This window comes from Hibiscus syriacus, unplaced genomic scaffold, assembly GCF_006381635.1.
Source record: "Hibiscus syriacus cultivar Baekdansim isolate YM2019G1 unplaced genomic scaffold, ASM638163v2 tig00116958_pilon, whole genome shotgun sequence".
NCBI lineage: Eukaryota > Viridiplantae > Streptophyta > Magnoliopsida > Malvales > Malvaceae > Hibiscus > Hibiscus syriacus.
This window is the reverse complement of record NW_024063484.1, coordinates 1857652-1880841: the sequence shown is the minus strand read 5'-3', so window position 1 is coordinate 1880841 and position 23190 is coordinate 1857652. Positions and strand designations below refer to the sequence as shown.

General features: G+C 36.6%; 1 protein-coding gene and 2 non-coding genes across 3 annotated transcripts in view; all 3 read left to right on the top strand.

Annotated features, from left to right (window-relative positions):
* Positions 1-1911: 1911 nt before the first annotated feature.
* TRNAT-AGU lies at positions 1912-1985 on the top strand. Its single transcript has one exon. It is a non-coding gene; the product is annotated as a tRNA-Thr (tRNA).
* A 1098-nt stretch (positions 1986-3083) lies between these two features.
* On the top strand, positions 3084-3157 carry TRNAT-AGU. The gene has a single exon. It is a non-coding gene; the product is annotated as a tRNA-Thr (tRNA).
* Positions 3158-15390: 12233 nt separating this feature from the next.
* Positions 15391-23190, top strand: part of LOC120189633 — a 33366-nt gene continuing 25566 nt past the window's right edge. Inside the window, exons 1-6 of the mRNA XM_039192856.1 lie at positions 15391-15525; positions 19818-20090; positions 20172-20685; positions 20914-21518; positions 21687-22334; positions 22441-22925. Coding sequence (XP_039048787.1) covers positions 15391-15525; positions 19818-20090; positions 20172-20685; positions 20914-21518; positions 21687-22334; positions 22441-22925 — 2660 coding nt within the window. The remainder of the gene's footprint in view (positions 15526-19817; positions 20091-20171; positions 20686-20913; positions 21519-21686; positions 22335-22440; positions 22926-23190) is intronic.

Below are 23190 nucleotides of genomic sequence, written 5' to 3'. Positions count from 1 at the left end.
CGACACGATATGTCCAAAGCCGACATTGTCCTCGGCCAGCTGAAGAATGTGGGGAAAAGATGTCCCAGCGTCCGTATAGAGCTTATGATGGATTCTTTTTCCTTGAAGCTAAGAGCTGCATTCTTTTGATTTGACAAAGAAAGATGAATTGTTTTAGGGTCGTTCGGGAGTTTTCTAGCTAGTTTCCCATTGAGTTGATTTACTCGTTTCAATTTCTATTGATTTGATTAAGAAGATTACATATTATATAAAAATCCTACATATATGCCCCCCTCAAATCGAATTTGATTTGATTTCGTAGCTCGGTTGCTTAGAGCACCCGTTTAGTAAGCAGGAGGTATTGAGTTTGACTCTGAACGAAAGCAATTTATTTATATTTTCAATATTATCATTTTACGCCATTGGACATTGCCTTTTATATGCTAACTTTCTCTATGTTTTGCAGCTTGTAATACCTGGGTGCCTGTAAAAGCCAAAGAATCGATGATTTTGGGTCAGAATAACTCACAGTTCAGACTCTCAGATTCTAACAGCAAATAGTGTACCGTAAGAAAGGCGATGGCGTGCCCGACATGCATTAGTTAAGAATTCATCATGTGAACGAATAAGAGGTACCGATGTAGGAAGTGCAGGCTTAACCAGAACAACAAATAAAGGATACTCAGCGCGTTAATAAAATAATAAACAAAAGTTACTTTCAAAGGTGATTAGGCTATGTTGCTTCTACAAGAAGAGGGTATGCAAGGAGACTGTGGTTGCATTTCTTATTTTCTTTTCATTGTCACTCCTTGTTTTCAGGTTACAAGAGCATCAGGAAATTGAGATGACATGGGGAGGTGATAAAAGAATCCTTCGGAACTAAAGGATGAATGTGTTATTTACATTTAACATCGGGTATGAGAATACAATGTGTTGCTCATGACTGATCATAGTTAACCATGCCGAAAATAGTAAAGATCATTCGAGTGGGACTAATATATATATATATATATATATATTTGAAAGTTAAGGTGATTACAAAATAATATCTATTCTAAATACTTTCAATCATTTTTGACAATAAATGCTCAGTCGCCCTACTGCAGTTGTTGGGACTCATATTTCAAGGGTTGCTTTAAGTAATTAGCACATAGCCAATGTTTACAATTATATGCAAAATGTAAAAGACTTTTAGGAATCCTAAGATTCGCAATTCATAAACTGTGCATTTTGTTCCGTTTATAGGGTCATGACAATAGCCAAGAACAAGCTTGAAATTCTATTGATTTGACTAAAAATATGACATAGATCCAGTTTGTTATATAGGAATCCTAGCTAGATTTCCCCCCTCAAATTTGATATGGGGTGTGCAAATTCGGGTATCTATTTTTTGGGTATCTGATTATCGGGTACGTGCAACATTTAAGTCAGTGATTTCTCGGCTCGTGTCCCGACCCGAATGTTGCCGATACCTGGTAATCAGGTATCTAGATTTTGCAGGTACCCAGTCTTTTTTTCATTTTCAAATTATTAATTTTTAAAAATATATATACAAATTTAAATGTTCGAAACTTCGAATTACATACTCCAACATCCGAATATAAAATTTAAAAGTTCGAAATACAAAATCTAATAATTCATAATATAAATAATTCATTATATTTTATATATATATAAACTAAACGGGTACTCGGGTAACCTAGTACCCAAAAACTTTAATTTTGTGACCCATGCCCGATCCGGCAGGGTAAATGTTTTTAGAAAATTATCTAATTTTTATAGGTCCGGATCGGCGGGTCGGATAGTTTTGCACACTCCTAATCACAAGGTTTACATTAGATTTTTGGTATTGGAGGTTGGGAAATTGGGATCAATTTTAACTGTTACTATATTTAATGAATTTATAAACTTTTGAAGAAAACTGTAGCATCTGCTTTCGTAGCTCAGTTGGTTAGAGCACCCGTTTAGTAAGCGGGAGGTCTTGAGTTCAACTCTCAACGAAAGCAGTTCATATTTTTTTCAGTATTATATTATGTCCTACACCCTTTGTCATGCCTTTTACCTGGTAACTTTCTCTATGTTTTGCAGCATGCATGTGCAGCAAAATGTTTCTTATTTGATGCTTTCATCGGCTTCCAACTGCACCTCGAAACTTGTAACAGTGCATGGACTGAAAAAAGATCGAGGTCGATGCACTAGATAAAGCATATGGTGTTGGTTCAGGCCTCAAACTCGAACATGATTCAGCACTTAATTCCATAGCCTTTTCACCAATTTTAAAGTGATCATGAAACCAAAAATTCACGTTAAAGCTTGAAGTTACACAGCTCACAAAAATATATGAAACCAAGACAAAATGTCTTTGAACTCATCACATGTAACGAGCCGACCAATCCCCGGGCGATATGAAGCATAGAGGTTAAGAGGATGGCTAGAATGAAAAAGGGTGTTGTATCTCGAATGGCAATTTAGCACATTTTTCATGTAGGTAAAACTCAAGACGTGTTTTACTTAAGTAGCTATAGGACCATTAAATACCAGACGACGACCGTAGCAAAATGTGTGCTTCAGTACTTGTTATCATTTGCTTTGCCAATTGCCATGCTAATCCTCTTAATCCTCAAGGAGATAATCTTTTGATATGCAAGCATGGCTTTTCATGACCATGTCCATTTTGACCCGCGGTGTGAGCCGTTGACACCGACATGTACATAGTCGACATTTTCCTTGGCCAGCTGAAGACTGGGGGGGAAAAGATGTCTAACATCTGTATAGAGCTTATGATGGATTCTTTTTCCTTGAAGCTAAGAGCTGTGTTATTTTGATTTGACAGGAAAATGAATTGTTTTAGGGTCTTTTGGAAGTTTTCCAGCTAGTTCCCCATATGAGGAGTTGATTTATTTGAATCAAATTCCAATGATTTGACTAAGAAGATTACATAAATCCACTTTTTTATTTAAGAACACTATATGTATTTTCCCCTTAACTTCGGCATCATAAGGTTGGCATTAGATTTTAGGTATTGGAGGTTGGGAGCTTGGGAATAATTATAACTGTTATTTTGTTTAAAAACTATAAAATTGTTAACAAAATAGGGGGCATCTGCTCTCGTAGCTCAGTTGGTTAGTGCACCCGTTTAGTAAGCGGGAGGTCTTGAGTTCGACTCTCAACGAGAGCAAATAATTTTTTTCCGATATAATTTTTGGACCGGCTTCTCAGTACACCTCGTAGCTTCAACAATGTATGGATTCATTCGTCGATGCCTTTTATCTGGCAACTTTCTCAATGTTTTGCAGCATGTAATGCTCTTATCTCATTTGATGCTTTCATAAGATGGAGGACACACCAGATAAAGCCATATGGTGTTGGCTCAGGCAGGCTTTGAACTCCCAACATGATCCACCACTTTGCCCGGACTCTTCCCTACCACAATCTTACAGGTTCACTGCAACCATGCTTTAGCACCGCAGTGGTGCAGGACCTTGACGATCAACACCAACGATTCACGTCTCAAATGAAATATATCTGCATGAAGTTGTACTTGTCAATACAATATTAAACCTACAAGGATTTGGTTTATATGGCTCGTTCTTTGTTTGCTCCATACTGTTGGGTTTTATGAAAAGATTGATTATGGCAGCAATGACCCCATTAGTATTTAACGAAGAGCTCGGAGAGGAAAGTACAGATGTCGAAGCTGATCAAGAGAGATTCCGACGTTGAATATCAAATCTGTGTCAACCGGTGCTCGAGCCATAGTCATAACCTCTATATTATTCTTGTAATATATCTTATAATTAATTATATATGTATATTTACAATTTAAATTAAATCATAAATATATATAAATTTAAAATATAATTAATTATCTTATATATCCTTATAATATTTATAGTTTCAATACTTTTTTTATTCCAAATGATTATGATAGGCAACTTTTTTTACCCATAAAATGAAAGAAATTAACCCTAAAACTAAATTTTCCACGCGTCAGCACGAGAACTGTTCATTTTAGCCGCATTGCCTTTAGATGCTGTGACACGTGTTCTCTTACTCACCGTTGGATCGGGGTTCTTGTCATCTCCGCCGACCATTTCTGTAAACATCCTTTGCAAATCCTCGAAACTATCCCCCTACGGTTTTCCAAAAAGGCCATCCCAAAATATCTAGGTCAGTCCATTAGAATCATAATTACGAAATATAACCTTGTTAAAGTAATAAACCAAGGGCTAACCTCGTCTTTCACATTATTCATCATTGATATCATCTCCTGCATAAAGTCACAGAAGTCCTGCTTCGCAAATTTAACAAAGTTCAGGGACGAAAATTGAAAATGAAACAGTAAAACACGTTTAAAATACGGAACTAATAAAAAAGTTTAAAATAATTGATATTTTTCCAAGCCAATCGTTTCACCGATCACAAAGTATAAACCTACACCGTTTTATATGCACAAAGGAAGATATTTTTTTGGGTAAACTACACGGGAGACCACCAAACTATGGTCATAAATCAATCTTGCCACCGAGCTATTTTTTATCTCAATTCGACCACCAAACTTTTTAATTGAATCAATCAGACCACTTTCCGTTAAAAAAATGAATTTGCTCCGTTAATAAAAATAGCATAATTATATATTTGGTATTTAATATTTACATATTCTATCAATTTAGTCACTATTTTAATTTAATTAAATAAATTTAACTATCCAATTAAAACGTGACACATGTCAATATATGATTGGAAGGTTTTATTTATAAATTTTAAATTATTTAATTAAATTTTTTAACCAATCAGGTGGTGACACGTGTCACTACCCCGATTGAAATGGAAAATTGAACAAACTAATTTGCGCCCAAAGGGATTATAACCTGTGCCTTTAGGATAGAGTAACTAAATGCCCAAACCACTAGGCCAAAGCTCTCTAATGGTTCTAACATACAACAATTTGTATTTAACTTGTAAAAGTTTATTAATTATAAAAAGAATTAAACAAATTATCTGCTTAAATAAATTATTTTTTCTTTAACCGTTAACCGAAATTTATTTGAAAATTATTAACCGAACCAAGTTAATCGAATTTTTTTCTTTAACATTAATCGAACCAAAATTATTTGACCGTTAATCGAACTGAAATTTATTTGAAAATTATTAACTGAACCAAATTAACCAAATTTTTTCCTTAACATTAATCGAACCGAAATTATTTGACCGTTAATCGAACCGAAATTTATTTGAAAATTATTAAACGATTTTTTTTTCTTTAACCATTAATCGAACCAAAATTATTTAACCGTTAATCGAACTGAACCAAATCAATCGATTTTTTTAACCATTAATCGAACCGAAATTATTTGACCGTTAATCGAATAGAATTTTATTTGAAAATTATTAACTGAATAAAATAAATTTGGGTTCGATTAACTGTCAAATAATTTTGGTTCGATTAATGGTTAAAGAAAAAAATTCAGTTAATAATTTTCAAATAAATTTCGGTTCAATTAACGGTCAAATAATTTCGTTTTGATTAATGGTTAAAGAAAAAAATTTGGTTAATAATTTTCAAATAAATTTCGGTTCGATTAACGGTTAAATAATTTCGGTTAGATTAATGTTAAAGAAAAAAATTTGGTTAATTTGGTTCAGTTAATAATTTTCAAATAAATTTTGGTTCGATTAACGGTCAAATAATTTCAGTTTGATTAATGGTTATAGAAAAAAATTTGGTTAATTCAATTCGGTTAATAATTTTCAAATAAATTAAATTTTCCTTAACCGTTAATCGAACCGAAATTTATTTGAAAATTATTAACTGAATCGAATTAACCAAATTTTTTCCGTAACCATTAATCAAACTGAAATTTATTTAACCAAATAATTTAACGTACAAGTCAAATACAAATTGTTGTAAGTTAGAATTTTTAGGAAGCTTTGGCCTAGCGGTTTGGGCATTTGGCTACTCTCCCCCCAAAAACGCACGTTCAAATCTCTTGGGGTGAAAATTGGTTGTTCAATTTTTCATTTCAATCGGGTGGTGACACTTGTCACCACCCGATTGGTTATAAAATCATTTAATTAAATAATTTAAAATTCATAAATAAAACCTTCCAATCATATATTGACACATGTCATGTTCTAATTGGATAATTAATTTTATTTAATTGAATTAAAATAGTGACTAAATTGATAGAATATGTAAAAATTAAGGACCAAATATATAATTATGCTATTTTTAGTAACGGACACGTCAGCAAGTTACTGATTTAATTTTCTTGTTTTTGATTTATGACCAGAAAGAATCCGGGCACATTAGAAAAAATTGATCTAGAAATCGAAGCGCGAGAGAGACAAATTCACGGTCAAACACTTTGGGAGAAAAGAAAGAAACGACAAGAACAAACAAGTTCTGAGGACACAACTAACGCCACATACGAGGAATCAATATATTCCACGCATTTCACCAATCCAATTGACGCTGATTTCAAATCCTTTGCAAATTCGACATACAACGTAGAATATCCAGAACGAATGGGCAATCAAGTCATCCGCGAACTAACCGTAGCTCCTGCAGTGCAATCAAATCATCTGCGTACTAACCGTAGCTCCAGCAGTGTAATAACCACTTTGCATCGCCTATCCTCAAAGCGGTACGCCGTTTCAACTCAAACGAGTTTGATACATTTACTTCTGACCTTTCACAGTATTCCTAGCAAAAGTCTGCACAAGCACTTAACCGGATTTCATTTGGTCTATTCAAGCATAAAATATCATGGAGTATCTGAAAACCAAATTAAATTACGAGCATTTCTATTCTCTTAACAGGTTTTTTCCAGCAGTGAATGTAAGCGAACTGAGGTGAAGCATCCTAGAAATTAAACAAAATAACGAGGAGTCACTTTATGACTACTGGGAGCGATTCAAGAAGCTATGTGTGAGTTGTCCGCTACAAAGATTAACTGAACAAACACTTCTACAATATTTATATGAAGTTTTGCTTTACATGGAGATGAAAATAATCGACGCTTCTAGTAGGGGAGCCTCGTCATATTTGGGACCTTTTCACTTAAGTTATTGACTGTCTAAAAGCTCATATAGGATCATATAGATGCATTTAGGAGCATATAGTTGCATGTGGTGGAATTCTGTTTGCCGAGGCATTTTTATTTTGTAATCAGTGTTACTTTTATGGGGAAGATGTTTTGTTTGATGATGTGCAGGATTTGGGAGCAATGATAAGCAAAAGGGAATTGCCATGACATGATGAGACTACTGAGCAAAATGTGATTGCCGCAACAACTCGGACGACATTTATGGGCAGAAAAAGTCAAAGAAAATATTTTTAGTAAGAGACAGCTGTCATGGCATAAAATGTGATTTCTGCAATCAGCTATAAAGGAGGAGCCAATTACCATCTTTGCACCGACTCTCATATAAAAGGAATGAACTTTAGGGTACTAATATAATTTTAACACAAAAAACCCTAGGTTCATTCTCCCCTATAAATAGAAGATGAAGCCTGACTTTTTAAGGGGGACTTGGGAAACTTTTACACAGCCGCCAAGAGCCTAAAAATTCGAAGAAAAATATCTCTATTTTTTTCGTCAATCATTTTTTCCGTGGCATTCCTCCGTTGACAAGCTAGAGGGAGTGGCGTTCTAGGCATCCGAGAGGAGCTAGTTCGCTGGGACAGTCCGTGGTGGCCGAGGGAAGCTCCGACAGTGCACGTCGAAGGCTTTTCCTCCTTTCCTTTGCTCTTTGCTTTCATATTTTATTAATTGGGTTGTAAGGAACGGGTTAACTTGCTTTGTGCTTGTTTATTTCGAACCCCACCATGAACTAATCTTATTTGGTGGGAGTTTATTTTGGATATTTAAGTTTTACTTTAATGAATGATTATTTTTCCTATGTTATGTTCTGTTTTGTTTATGAAGCTTAGTGCCTTAAGGTTGTAGGAGCTACGAGAGTAGTTGTTGAGTTAATCGATTGATTGAATCGGCCAAGAGGGGGTGAATTGGCAATAAAAATTTTGTGGAAGTTTTTTGCAGAAAATTGAAAGAAATTGCACAGCGATTTAGAATGGTTCGACTTTATCAACCAAAGTCTACGTCCACTACCTTAGCTATCCACACTAAGGATTTTCTAACAAATTCACTAATTTGTTCTTTCTTTTGAGGCCAAAGAGATAACCTTACAACTCCCTCAAGAATATACCCCAATTCTTGAGAACACTCTTTTCTCAAAGAGAAATACAAATTTGTAAACTTACAAGAAAAACCTCACAAGGCAAATATGTTTGCACAATTCTAGAACAAAGAAAGAACACTCAAGAATAAATACAATTGAGCACAATAAGTGTTCTTGAAAGCAAAATGAATATTGAATGAAAAATAGGCTTGAAATGCTCAAACTTGAGGTTTGATGCTTTCTCTTTGATTATCTCTTGATTCTAATTGCTTGATGTTTCTTGTTGTTTGATCAATGGCTTCTAAGCTTGCTTAAATACACCTTGAATCACTTCTGAAAGTTGGGGATAATTAGAGAAAATAATATAGTCGTTTTAGTGTGAAAACAATTAATAAAACAGTTTGGAGCGTGGGGGGAATCGGTACCCTATGGGGAATCGACTCCCTAAATGTAAAATTCAAATATTTCGATCGTTATACAAGGGGGAATCGGTACCCCCTGGGGGGAATCGGTTCCCTCCGAGCATACTGGAATTCTCGGAGCCAAACCATTCAGGGGGGAATCGGTACCCCCTTAGGGGGGAATCGGTTCCCTCTGAGCAATCTGGAATTTTTGGCTTTGAAATGGTTCGAAATACTTTGTAAAATTATTTTGAAATTGTTTTAAGATTAAAACTTAATTTTACACTTTGAGTAAGGATTAAAAATGATCTTTGAAAGATTTGGAGTAATGTTTTGATATTCGAATAATTCTATCGAATATACTTAGAAAATCATTTGGAAAATCTTAAAATTCATTTAACTTAATTTGTTATATCGAAATATCAAAATGTTTTCAACAATCTCCCCCTTTTTGATATAACAAAACATTTTAGTAATTTTAAGATTTTGAAATCAAGTTTTGAAATTACTCCCCCTTACTTTAACACTAACACTTCTCCCCCTTTTTGTTAAATCAAAAAGACATTTTAAAGAATTTAAACACGGTTTTAAAATCATTTAGCCAATTGATTATATATATAATATAAGCTGTTAAGATCACAAGCAAGAGAAACGTTAGCCATTAGTTTCATAATCAATATTCATAATTAATGTGAAATGGCAAAATTGGTCATTTATCTAATCATGAAGTAAATGATGCAATAATGAATAAATTTAATCACACCAAATAGATAATTTCTAACCGTTCATAAAAAACAAATTCAAAGTCAATCAATCCACAAAAATATTCCAAAATATTCAAAATGTTAAAACAATAAGTTTGGAGTTCAAAGCAAAACATAGAATCACATATCAGGATCAGGAGGAGGAAAACGAGCTCACATAGCGGCCATTTCGTTAGTGAGGTCATTAATACGCGCGTTGGTTGCTTCATTATTTGCATGCATCTCCCAAAGAATTTCTAATTGTTGAGCTCCCATTGTGGATAAATGGGACTCTATAGAAGTAAAGTGCAAATCCATGGTAGCATATCGAAAATCGAATGTCTCCATAAAGGTTTGAAAATATGGAGGCATTTGATGCGTTTATTATGCTTGCTCCTCGGGCTGCTCCTCAGGTTGCTCAGGCTCATCTTCGGCTTCATCGATATCTCGCATTAATTGCTCAAGCTCGAGATCTTCGTCAGCTTCGGGTGGAGCCTGTGAAGAACTAGCTCCCGGAGTATTTGCAGAAGATCGAACCCATTCACCGGTTTCCTTATCCTTAATCCATCCCGCTCTCGTTAAGGAAAGAAGATTAATTTGTTTCTTAAGGGGGAAAACAACATCTAGACCGACTCTAAACCCAGCTTTGGAAAACAGATTACTCAAAATGCAACCGTAAACAAGAGATGAACAGAGTTTTTTTGTTAGGAACAAGATTTACGGTTTCAACAATTTCAGCAAAAATAATATGAGGTAGGTTGATTTTAATATTGTTTTCGAAACAATGTAACCACCAAAGATCTAAGGCTCTAAGAGTAGAATAACAACCTCCGGATGGTCGAAACCACCAAGAAATCATTAGATGAAGAAAACGTTCATGAAGGTCTAAGACACTTGCACTATCCCTTCTTTTATAACGAGATCCTAAAACCTGTTTTTCATTTGAAATACCATCATTATCTAATCCGAATGTATTGGCTATGTAAGCCGAGTCAATATATAAGAATTGTCCTAGGAGGTAGGAATGAATTCCTATAGTTTCGGTTTCAGTTTGGTTTTTAACACAAACGACATTAGAATAGGAAATACGAACAAGTTGATGGTAAACGATGGGTTCAAGGTCAAAGAGTTTATCAAATTTCCACTCTTGTAAAAGAGGGAGATATTTAAAATTGATAGCTAACATAGCTTGACGAGAAGGAATACGTTCTTCCCGGATTTTGTAAGAGTCAAAATATTGATAATACCAAAAACGATGATTTCTAGGACCATAATGATTGAAACATGAATTTTGGATAGTCAAGTTAGGATCAATGGGATTAGGATTAGAAATTGGAATAGGAGGAGGATTTGGAGGTGGATTTGGTTGACGGTGTGAACGACTAGATGATGACCTAGCACGTTTAGGATTGGACATGGTTTAGGAAATCATAATATAATTGATAACCTGCAATTTAGAAAACACATGTATGCAATTCAATCAATCCCAAAACTCAATTGAGTCCTCAATATTTCAAGGTTCTCTAAATCAATCCTAATGGGCAAAGTTTTTGAAAAACTTTTGAAAAATATGGTTTTGAGAAACAATATATGTATAGTTTTCATAACAACAACATGATTTAATCAAAACACAATAATTTGAAAATTATTTTTTTTTTATTTCGAAAATTTTGGAAAATTCATGTGTTTTTGATGAAATTAGTTGTAATATCTAGTTTCTAATCACTAAATAATCAATGCCCGATCTAAAATTCAACCTAGAACTAATTAAAACTAGTTCTATGTTCATAAATTGATAAAAAAAGAAATTTTGAAAAAATACCTTGAATGATTTCGGATTTGAGTGAGATTAGATGAAGTTTGCACGTTTTTTATGATTCCAACAGGTTAAGAGGATGATATTTGAAGTGAATTCCGATTAAAAATGTTGATTTGATGCAAAAATGGAGATTTGAGTGCTTAGAGGGAGAGAAACGACGGAAGGAAGAAAAATAGAGGGTTTTGAACAAAAATAAGGGTTATGCCCGTGTTTAACCAGAACCCCAGGGGGTATCGATTCCCCTGTGGGGGGAATCGGTTCCCCTTCAAAGGGGGAATCGGTTCCCTCAAGGGGGGATCGATTCCCTCTGCACCAAAATGCTAAAATCCGATTTTAAACACCCAAATTTCTAAATTAATTTCCTCTAGTGGTATTGGCAACTCATATGTTGAAAATTAATCATGTTCAAACAATTCAATTAATCTTTAAACGATATTTGAACATAAAATTAATTTTTCATCAAGAATCATAAACTCCCCCTAACTAATAGCAATGAATGCAATCAAAAATTACTATTATAAAGCATTTTTCATTTATTATTAAAAGTGCTAAAATTATTTTAAACACTCAGTGAAGATAGATTGGTCAAACCTAATTCTCTCCTAAGTGTCCAAAATCGTTCCTTGTCTAAAGGTTTTGTAAAGATATCCGCTAATTGGTGCAAAGTATCAACAAATTCTAGAACTACATCTTCCTTAGTGACATGGTCTCTAATGAAGTGATGTCTTATTTCAATGTGCTTAGTTATAGAGTGTTGGATGGGATTTTTAGTGAGACAAATAGCACTAGTATTGTCACACTTGATAGGAATGATACCTACTTCAATTCCATAATCAAAAAGTTGTTGTTTCATCCATAAAACTTGTGCACAACAACTACCAGCTGAAATGTATTCAGCTTCAGTGGTAGATAATGCAACACAATTTTGTTTCTTTGAAAACCAAGAAATTAGCATATTTCCAAGGAATTGGCAAGTACCGGAGGTGCTTTTCCTATCTAATTTGCATCCTCTATAATCCGCATCAGAAAAAAGCATGCAAGCTAAAGCTAGAGTCTCTAGGATACCAAAGTCCTAAACTAGGAGTGTCTTTAAGGTATCTAAAGATTCTCTTAACAACTAGTAAAATGTGATTCCTTAGGACATGATTGAAATCTAGCACATAAGCAAACACTAAACATAATATCCGGTCTACTTGCAGTTAGATAAAGTAGAGATCCAATCATTGACCTATATAATTTAACATCTACACATTTACCTCCTTCATCTAAGTCAAGCATTGTTGAAGAGCTCATTGGAGTGTCATGAGGTTTCCCATTTTCCAGTTCAAATTTCTTGAGCATATCTTTGACGTACTTAGCTTGATTGATGAAGATGTCATCTTTTCTTTGCTTGATTTGGAGTCCCAAGAAAAATGAGAGCTCCCCATCATGCTCATCTCAAACTCACTTTGCATTAGCTTAGAAAATTCTTGGCAAAGAACATCATTAGTAGAACCAAATATTATATCATCAACATAAATTTGAACTACTAATAAATCTTTACCTTTATGCTTCAAAAATAATGTAGTGTCAACCTTCCCTTTTGAAAAACCTTTTTCAATTAAAAAATTTGACAATCTTTCATACCAAGCTCTAGGAGCTTGCTTTAAACCATAAAGAGTTTTTGTCAATTTTAAAACATGATCCGGAAAATTTGAATCTTCAAAACCTGGAGCTTGTTCAACATACACTTCTTCTTTTATAAAACCATTTAAAAATGCACTTTTAACATCCATTTGATATAATTTAAATTCATTGAAACATGAAAATGCTAATAACATTCTAATTGCTTCCATCCTAGCTACGGGAGCGTATGTTTCATCATAGTCTATGCCCTCTTCTTGAGTATACCCTTGAGCAACAAGTCTAGTCTTGTTTCTCACTATATTACCACTCTCATCAAGCTTATTCCTAAATACCCATCTAGTACCTACAGTAGATTTATTACTAGGCCTTTCAACTAATGTCCATACTTTACTTCTCTCAAATTGATTTAACTATTCTTGCATAGCCATAATCCAATGTTCATCATTTAATGCTTATTTAATATTCTTAGGCTCTATGCATGAGATAAATGCAACATAATTACAAATATTTCTAAGAGAAGATCGAGTTGTTACCCCTTTGGATGGATCACCTATAATTTCACCATCTTTGACATAGTTGTACTCTCTTGGATAAGATACTTCCATTTATTCAATGGTTGGATTCTCAAGAGGATCATGAGTTTCCTCATTTTTCATTTCTTCCTTTGATGATGGTTCTCCAACGTCATGTCTAACGTCATTTGTATTTATAACACCTACATCATCATTCACATAAGAATCCTTCCTCGGAAGGGGATTATCATCGAAAACAACATGTATAGACTCTTCTACAACTAAAGTTATTTTATTAAATACAAGATAGGCTTTAGAATTTAAGGAATAACCCAGAAAAATTCCTTCATCACTTTTAGCATCAAATTTGCCAAGGTTTTCTTTACCGTTGTTTAAAACAAAACATTTACATCCAAAAGGATGAAAATAACTAATGTTAGGCTTTTTATTTTTGAAAATTTCATATGGAGTTTTCTTTAAAATTGGCCTAATCATTACTCGATTTACAACATAACAAGCGGTATTTGTGGCTTCTGCCCAAAAATATTTTGGAAAATATTTTCACAAAGCATGGTTCTAGCCATTTCTTCTAAAGTTCGATTTTTCCTCTCAACAACTCCATTTTGTTGAGGGGTTCTAGGTGCTGAAAAATTATGGCTAATACCGTTAGAGTTTCAAAATTCAGTAAATCCAAGATTTTCAAATTCAGTTCCATGATCACTCCTAACACTAGTTATAGAGTAACCTTTTTCATTTTGGATTACTTTTGAAAATGTGATGAATTGTTCTAATGATTCATCTTTAGTATTTAAAAATAGAACCCAAGTATATCTAGAGTAGTCATCTACAAAGACAAATGCATATTGTTTTCCACCCAAGCTAGTAATTCTAGTTGGCCCAAAAAGATCTAAATGGATCAATTGTAAAACTCTACTAGTTGATACATCATTAATGGATTTAAAAGAAACTCGCTTTTGTTTTCCTTTAGCACAAACATCACAGATTTTATCATTATCAAATTTAAGCTTAGGCAACCCTCTTACTAGGTCTCCTTGAATTAACCGTTGCAAAACACTCATACTAGCATGTCCTAGTCTCCTATGCCATAACCAACTATCATGTTCATCCTTAGCAACTAGGCATAAATTAGTCATATCAAAAGAATCTAAATGCACCATGTATATGTTTCCTATTCTATGACCAACAAGCATAATCCGATTAGATGCAATGTCAATGACTTTACAACCATTAATTTCAAATAAGACATTGAATCATTTATCGCATAATTGACTAATAATCAATAGATTATGCTTTAATCCATTCACATATAAAACATTTTTAATTTGTATGGAAGAGGTATTACCTATTGTACCAATACCTTCAATGTGACCTTTTGAATTATCTCCAAAAGTCGCTTCTCCTCCATTTTTGGCGTTAAGCTCAATGAACCGGCTTTTGTCTCCGGTCATGTGTCTTGAGCATCCACTATCAAGGTACCATGAATTTGAATTTGTTTCCCGTGTGTAGACACATGAATTTCAAGGCCTACATGTTGGCCCAACAATGGATTAACACGCCAAGCCCAAATCCCATACAGAACCGGTTCCACGTAGGGTTGTTTGAAACCCTAATCTCCTATCTCATTCAGCCGCATCGCATCACCCATCCCAGCCAAGGACTCCCTGCCGTGCACGCCTCTCCAACAATCCTAGAAACGTCCGGCAACCGAGACTCATGTTCATCACCAACAACCCAACATTAGACTTCTATTAGGATTCAAAATGTAATCTAAAAACAGGCTTTTCTTTTATTATAAATAAGTGTAAAGCAACACCATTTGAGGACATTCGGATTACATGAAATAAAAGCAGAAATTCCAAGCAAAAGTCAGAGCAAAACCGAAACTTTTTTTTTGAAGAAGAACAAAAGGTAAAGTTTGTACCATTTTTTCGTTTGGGCACTTGCATGCGTTCGTTTTGATTCGAAAAACCACCAGAGGAAACGTTTTGGCCGATGAACATGGGGTAAACCGAGATCTTCTCCCTTAGATCCACGGTTCCCCGAGGCCCGTTTTTTAAAAAAAAAGGGGCTTTGATTCTCGAAACGAGGGTAAAACGAGCTTTCGAATGGCAAAAAAAAAAGGTTTTGCCGCCGATGAACGACGACCGTCGCCGTTCAACGACGGCGGCGAGGTGGCGCGGAATGGCCATGGTGGCCAGAAACTGGATTTTGGGGGCCTGTTCTTCAGAAATGAAGAACAGGCGAGAGCAATTCAAATAAAAGAGGGGAGGGGCTTAGTTTTTTAATCAGGAAAAGTGAAGGTTTTGGCATATATACACGACCCGACCCAAATTTCTGACCCGTGCGTTTTTAAATAAATATGGGTTAATCCCATTTTTAGTCCCTCATAGATTTAATCCTTGTTCTTTGACCCTGAATCCTAATTTTTTGAATCTGATTCTCCTCTAATTTGTCATTCAATTTTCCTTTTTTTACAAGTTAGTCCTTTCTTTTAAAAATTTTAATTCTGCTTTTCTATATATATATTATATTATTCCTTAATATTATTTTATTAGTTTTCTTTTGTCTCTATTCTAGTTTTTTTTTTTACATTCGTGTATTATTAATATTATTTATTTATTTTATTTATATATATATATGTATATATTTTTTTTTCACTTATTATTATTTCTATTCTCTCTATTTTTTTAGTATTTATTATACTTTTGATTATCTTGTTATACTCTTTTTTATGTATATATTGTTTATTTATTATTAATTAGTATCATTAACGTGTATATATATAAATATTATTTAATTTTCTTTTTATCATTATCGTCTTTGTACATATTCTTTTATTCATTTCATTTATTCACTTAATTTTATTTATTTATTTTTTTTCTCTTGTCTAGTTGTTATTTATTTATTTATTTATTAACATACATTTTTTACTTTATTTATTTAATTATTTTATTTATTCGTTTGTTTTATCTTATTAATTTCTTATTATCTTTATTTTTCGATTCACTTCCATTTCTTTTTTTTTTCTTAACATTTCTTTTCCTTTAAGGTACTTTCAATCAATCTAAGGTAAGTAATTTTGGGATCATTATTTTACCTTTTAGGTTAAACTTTCAATTTTCTTAATTAAAGACAACTGGAAATTATATAGTACCGAAAGGGCAGTTCAAGGGTGCTAACCCTTCCTTGACTGTAACCGACTCCCGAATCCGACATATCTCTGGTAAAACGCAGATCAGGTAATAAATAGGGTATCCGATCAACCCATTTATTTTTAAATAAATGATCGGTGGCGACTCCAATCCATTTTCCTAAGTCGAAGCCCAATTCCGGGGCCCAACCGAAAGACGGTTGCGACAGCTTGGCGACTCCGCTGGGGACACAGGTAAGTGAGTCAGGCTAAGGTAATTTCCAGTTGTCTTTTTAATGAAAAAGGTAAGTTTAAATTTTAAGGTAACATTTCGATCCTTATTACTTACTTTTGGTTATATTTTTTTCGAGTAAATAGTTGGACTAATCGTTTTCTCATGATTTCAGCCTTCAAAGTTTTTTTTCATCTAAGGCTCTATACCCGAGCTCCAATTCCTTTTAAGTGGGGGTGAAAGCGACGCCTTCGTGTGAATTTATTCACCGTGCGGGCCTAGCAAGTAGCCTTCGGGATTCATATACCTTATGTCTTCGTGTGAATTTATTCACCGTGCGGGCATAAGGGAATGTGTCCCCTCGAGTTTAACTTAGTCCACACAAGCCTGTGATGGGTTTAGGACTAAGGGTCTGGCAAGCCCAAGGGGGCACCAGCAAGGAGAACTCGGGTACCGTTTTTAGAACCTAAACCGGGAAACCATGGAGAATTAGAACCTACCCCGAAACCGCATTTCCGAAACCTAGGATATTTTTACCTTAACCATGTCTTCTTGTTTTTTTTTCTCTTTCGTCATTTATTTATTTATTTATTTATTTACTTTACTAACATTTTTTGCCTTTGTGTTTGTTTTTTTAAAAGCATTTTGCATCATAACAAGAGGCTATTGATCCTTAAAAAGCGTTTGTTACACACAAAATAATCTGAATTAATGGACAAAGGTGTTGTAATACAAGAGATTGAAAACGCTGAGGCACGACTATGGTCAGAGAAGACTCAGAAAGAGAAGGGAGACAGTCTTCAGGGAAACTATATGTCAGAACTGGTTAGTTATGCCGCTGTCAGCCTGAAACAGAATAATGTCCAAGAGCTGCGAAACATTTGGGACAGTTGGAAGAATGACAGAAAGCAGAAGTTCAGCCAACGATATGGTGATATCGCCCTCTTGCTCCATGTCAAGACTGATGAGCCCTTACTCCAAGCATTAATTCAATTCTGGAACCCGGGATATAGTTGCTTCACCTTTAACCAGGAAGACATGGTGCCTACTATCGAAGAGTATACTACTCTACTGCACTGCGAAAGCATCAAACTAGAGAGGGCATATATTAAATATATCAAGAGTCAGCCCTTCAAGAACAGACTGGCCAAGATTGCAGGAGTTGATGAAAAGTGGGTGACTGATCGACTCCGGCACAAAGGTAGTGGGGAAGGAATTGAATGGAACCACATAAGGCAATTAATGAAGAACCACCCTGATGAGTGGAAGACTATAGACCTTTTCGCACTGGGTCTGTACGGTTTGATTATTTTTCCGAAGGCTTTGGGGTGTATTGACGCAGCCGTGGTGGAATTATTTGAACAACTACCGAAACAAGTCAACCCAGCACCAGCCATCTTAGCAGAAACCTTTCGTTCTCTTAATCATTGTAGAAGAGTTGGTGGAGGAAGATTCGTTGGGTGTGTTCAGCTCCTTCAAGTATGGATTCACAGCCACTTCTGGAAGACCAACGGGGTTGCCTATCGTCGATTTAGCACTACCTATTCGCCTTTAGGAGAGTTCATCACTATGAAATGGCATGAGGGTGCTTCAAAAGAGAAGTGGATGAAAGTCTTCACTCATCTTCAGGACCGAGATATTGCTTGGAGAGCCCCCTGGTTGTTCCTCAGTGATATTCTTTTTCGGTGTGAGGGCTCTGACACGATGACCTTACTAGGACTTTGGGGTGCAGTTGGGTATGCTCCATTGTTAGCACTAAGACAGTATGGGGCACGTCAGTTTGTCCCAGCAACATGCGGACTATCTGGATCAGAGTTTGGGTATTACGGTAACAGCTATAAGAAGATGATCAAGGAAGCAGCCGATTCTTGGAAGAAAATATTCCGGATGGACATCGTAGCTGCCAAGAACATGCTTACCCCAGATTATGTGGAATGGCGAAGATTGAGGAAAAATGACAATATTCCGGTGCCAGACTGTGAGGACACCCGAACTTTGGAAGAACATCTCAGGCCTGTCCCTTCTGAACTTGAGATAGCCAAGACAGAGTTTGAAGCTGTGAATAATGAGCTGAGGCAGAGGATAAAAGAATTTGAGGCTGAGCGCTATCAGTGGAAGCTGGATGCTGACTCTCAGAAAGATAAAGCAGACAAACTGGAAAAGGAACAGAAAAGAGTCCGTTTCGAGCTCGAAGACTTAAGAAAGGGGGTATCAAGATGCTGTCAAGGATAACTCAAAGTTGAAAGTGTCCTCTGAGTACTGGAAAGACGAAGCTCATAGCTTGAAAAGAAAGTTTGAGGGGCCTGAGGAGAGAGAACATGGAAGGAAAAGATGAAGATTGCTCAGAGGCGCTTAGCAGACAGTCAACATCAAAACCAACGCTTGAAAATCCAGATGGCTGATCTGGAGAAACAGCATGAGAGAGATGGCAAAACAATAGGTAAGTTAGAAGATATCGTAGATGGATTCAAAAAGCAAGCAGCCGAGCTTCAGATAGTGCCCTTTGATGGAGGTCTGCAATGGCGTTTCCGTTGGGAGCAAGCACAACAAAGGGTGAAGGCCAGAGACGCAATCATCCGAGACTTCCTAGATCAAGTACAAAAGGCAGCTCGTCATCTTCATGGCCTAGCAAGGGAAGCCGGAGTGGTTCGACAAGGTATTCAACCAGTGACGGATGAAGGCAGAAGACTTGTCAATCTACTAGAAGCTATTCGGGGTTTAGAGGATTTAGTCCGAGTATACCTTTGATTGTTTTTATATCTCTTATAAGATAAGATATTTTTGTCTGAATAAAGATTATTTATAATAATGAACATTTTTTTTGGATCAGTGCCTCTAAGCTGCATACATCATGCATTGCATATTTTGCATTCTATATTTCATGTTTATTTCTATATTTTCCATGTTTTTACATTCGTATTAACAAACAGAACATGTCTCAGAAAGCGAAAGAGAAAACACCAAGTCTACCACTACAGGCATTAAATACGCATCATCCACATAATACCCGAGCAAAGAAGAGACAAATGGAGGCCAAAATGGAAAAACTCGAGGAGAACATGACGAGACTGCAAAAAGAATTGGAAGACAGGATGGCTCAAAATAGTCAAAGCACCATGGAGTCCATCAAGAAGAACCAGGAGTCATTGGTCGATCAAATTGTGGCCAAGTTATCTGGATTATATCAATCTAATGTAGTAGAGGGAGATTCCTCCGGAGGGGTAATCATATCACCAGCCCCACAGGTGGTTATCTCACCCGAGATCATACCAACACTACAAGAGAACTCTTCTGCTGTCAAAAGAAAAGTATCATCTGCTGTAAAGGTGCAAACTTCCACAACTAATCCTGATAATCGTCCAGATGATTACGGTATCCCGGATTTCGATAAAGATGACAAAGCGAAGAAGATAGAAGAAAAGATCAGGATGTTAGAAGATCGAGTGAAGTTGGTCCAGGGGGACTATGACTTTTATGGAGTGGACGCAAGAGAGCTGAGCCTAGTTCCAGATTTGGTGCTTCCGCCAAAGTTTAAAATTCCTGAGTTTGAGAAGTTCGATGGGAACAGTTGCCCATCGGCCCATATCACTATGTTCTGTCGGAAAATGACAGGGTATGGAGGGAATGACCAACTCCTGATTCACTGTTTTCAGGAGAGCTTGTCCGGTTCGGCTATCCGGTGGTACAACCAGCTCAGCCAAAATTATATCAAGACATGGAGAGACTTAGCTAAGTCTTTCCTGGAGCAGTACAAGTACATCAATGATATGAGACCAGACCGAGTTATGCTACAAGGACTGGAGAAGAAGCACAACGAGAGTTTCCGACAATATGCACAGCGGTGGAAGGATTTGTCTGTGCAGGTTCATCCACCCTTGGATGAAAAAGAGACTAGAAAGTTGTTTGTACAAACTCTGAAGACACCTTACTTCGGACACCTGGTGGCAATTACATCAGGGGGTTTTTCAGATCTAGTTATGGCTGGCGAAATGATTGAGTTGGCCATTAAACAAGGGAAAATCGAGGGAGGAGACTCTAGTAAAAAACCTCCCACGAAGAACAAAGACCGGGAGGTCAACAATGTCAACACCTATAACGTCAACAAAGGTGTTACGGTCTCAAGCTCGAAGACCACTGCAGCTGCACCATCTGGTACTTCTAATCAAGCTCAGAGAGAACCAAGGAAAGAAAGGGAAAGAGAGCAGTTCGATCCCATTCCCATGTCATATAAAGAGTTATATCAACAACTCTTTGATACTCATGCAGTGTCGCCTTACCCAATGGATCCAATGAAACCCCCATATCCGAGATGGTATGACGAAAATGCGAACTGTGAATACCATGGAGGTGTGCAAGGGCATTCGATCGAAGGTTGCCTCGCATTCAAGAGGCTTGTACAACGAATGCGGAACAAAAATTGGATCACTTTTAACTCTGAAACACCGAACGTTGCCCAGAATCCTTTGCCTAACCACCCAGATACTGGAATTAATGCAATCACCACCAGGGACGGCAGGAGAGTCAAAACCAATGTTTCAGAAGTCAAAACTTCTTTGACCTGGGTATGGAACCAAATGATAAAGGCAGGGTTTCTTATACCGCAGTCATGTCCAACAAGGAATAAAGGTGGTAATTATTGTTGCTACCACAATAAAGAGGGGCATAAAGTGCAAGGATGTTCCGAGTTCCGGACATTAGTCCAGTTCATGATGGACCATAAGGAGCTGGAGTTCTACGAAGAAGTTCAGGATTCCCCGGAAGCAGACATTTGTGCTACTGAAGGAGCATCAGACAAGAGATTCGGTAGGGGTAATCCTTTGATCATTACCCCTAAGGCAAAGATATCAACAGTAGTTCCACAAGCAAAGGTGGTAATTACGCCCCCTCGACCTTTTCAGTACAAAGACAATCGGCAAGTGCCATGGAAGTACGGATGCCAGGTGAGTACTTCCAAAGGATGTGACAACAATGTGGGGCAAAGACAACTAGAGCCCTTCAAGGAAGATGTATCGACTATCAATGAACCTATCAAGGAGGAAGAAGCTAAAGAGTTCCTCAAATTTCTAAAGCATAGTGAGTACAGTGTTGTAGAACAGCTTCACAACTTGCCGACACGCACTTCAATATTGGCATTGTTATTAAGCTCGGAAGCACATCGGGAGGCACTGTTGAAAGTCCTGAATCAAACATTCGTGCCACAGGACATACCAGTCAGTAAGATGGATCGACTGGTGAATAATATTCAAGCTGATAATCTCATCTCATTTTCAGATGATGAGATTCCGTCCGGAGGAAGAGGCCGAACAAAGGCATTGCACATCACTACCTACTGCAAGGGGCATGCTCTGCCAAGTGTGTTGATTGACAACGGCTCAGCTCTGAACGTAATGCCTTTAGCCACTTTGAAAAGACTGCCAATAGATACCTCTCATATGAGGGCATGCCAAAACGTGGTCCGAGCATTTGACGGAACCAAGAGAGAGGTAATTGGCAAGATCGAGGTGCCGCTGACTATCGGACCAGCCACCTACAACATTGAGTTTCTGGTGATGGATATTATGCCTTCTTACAACTGTCTTTTGGGAAGACCCTGGATTCATCAAGCTGGTGCAGTACCATCTACATTGCACCAGAAGGTTAAATTTGTTATTGACGGGGCCTTAGTAATTATTAATGCTGAGGAAGATATTGTGGCAAGTGTGACCATGGAGGCCCCATACATCGAGGTGGATGAGGAAGCGGTGGAGTGTTCATTCCGCTCCTTGGAATTTGTGAGTGCCACCTTTGTGGCAGAAGGAAGAACGATTCCTAAACCCCCGACTTTCCAAGTGTACCAGAATGGAGATCATACAAACATTGGGACAAGGTGCCAAGACTGGAAGAGGTTTTGGGAAATTTCTGCAAGGGAGGATTGATCCAGTTCTTCCTATTTCAAAGCCAGACCGATTTGGGCTCGGCTTTCAACCCAGTTACCATGAAAGGAGGAAAGAAGTTCAGAAGAACCGAGAAATAAGACTAGCCAGATTGACTGGACGTGAACTTCAATGGGAGCCCATGACATTCCCGCCTCTTTGCCACACATTCAAGACGGGTGGATATGTGTTTGAAACCACCCCGACAGATTTAGAGACGGATTTGGAAGAACTGAGTATCAATGTCGTAACCACTGGAAATGCTGACGACATCGTTAGATCTGGGATATGCCCTTTGCCACCTGGATTCGTGCCTAGCAGTTGGACGGTCGAAGAACTACCTGTGTTTTACAAGAATTTTTCAGAGTAATATTCGAACTATCCCTATTTGCCTATACCCGGGGCAATAGGTAATCTTTTGTAAGGGTGAATAAATATTAGGTTTAAGTTCAATAAAAGATGCATTTTTTCTCTCTTTTCATGGCAAACAAATTTTCCTTTATTTCATTTTGAATTCATTATCTATTCTCTTTATTTCAATACTTCGTTTCCACTTTCCCTAAAAAACTTGATTATTTCGTGTGGGATATTCTCCTCTCACACATGCACATTTTCCCATCTTTCAGATCCC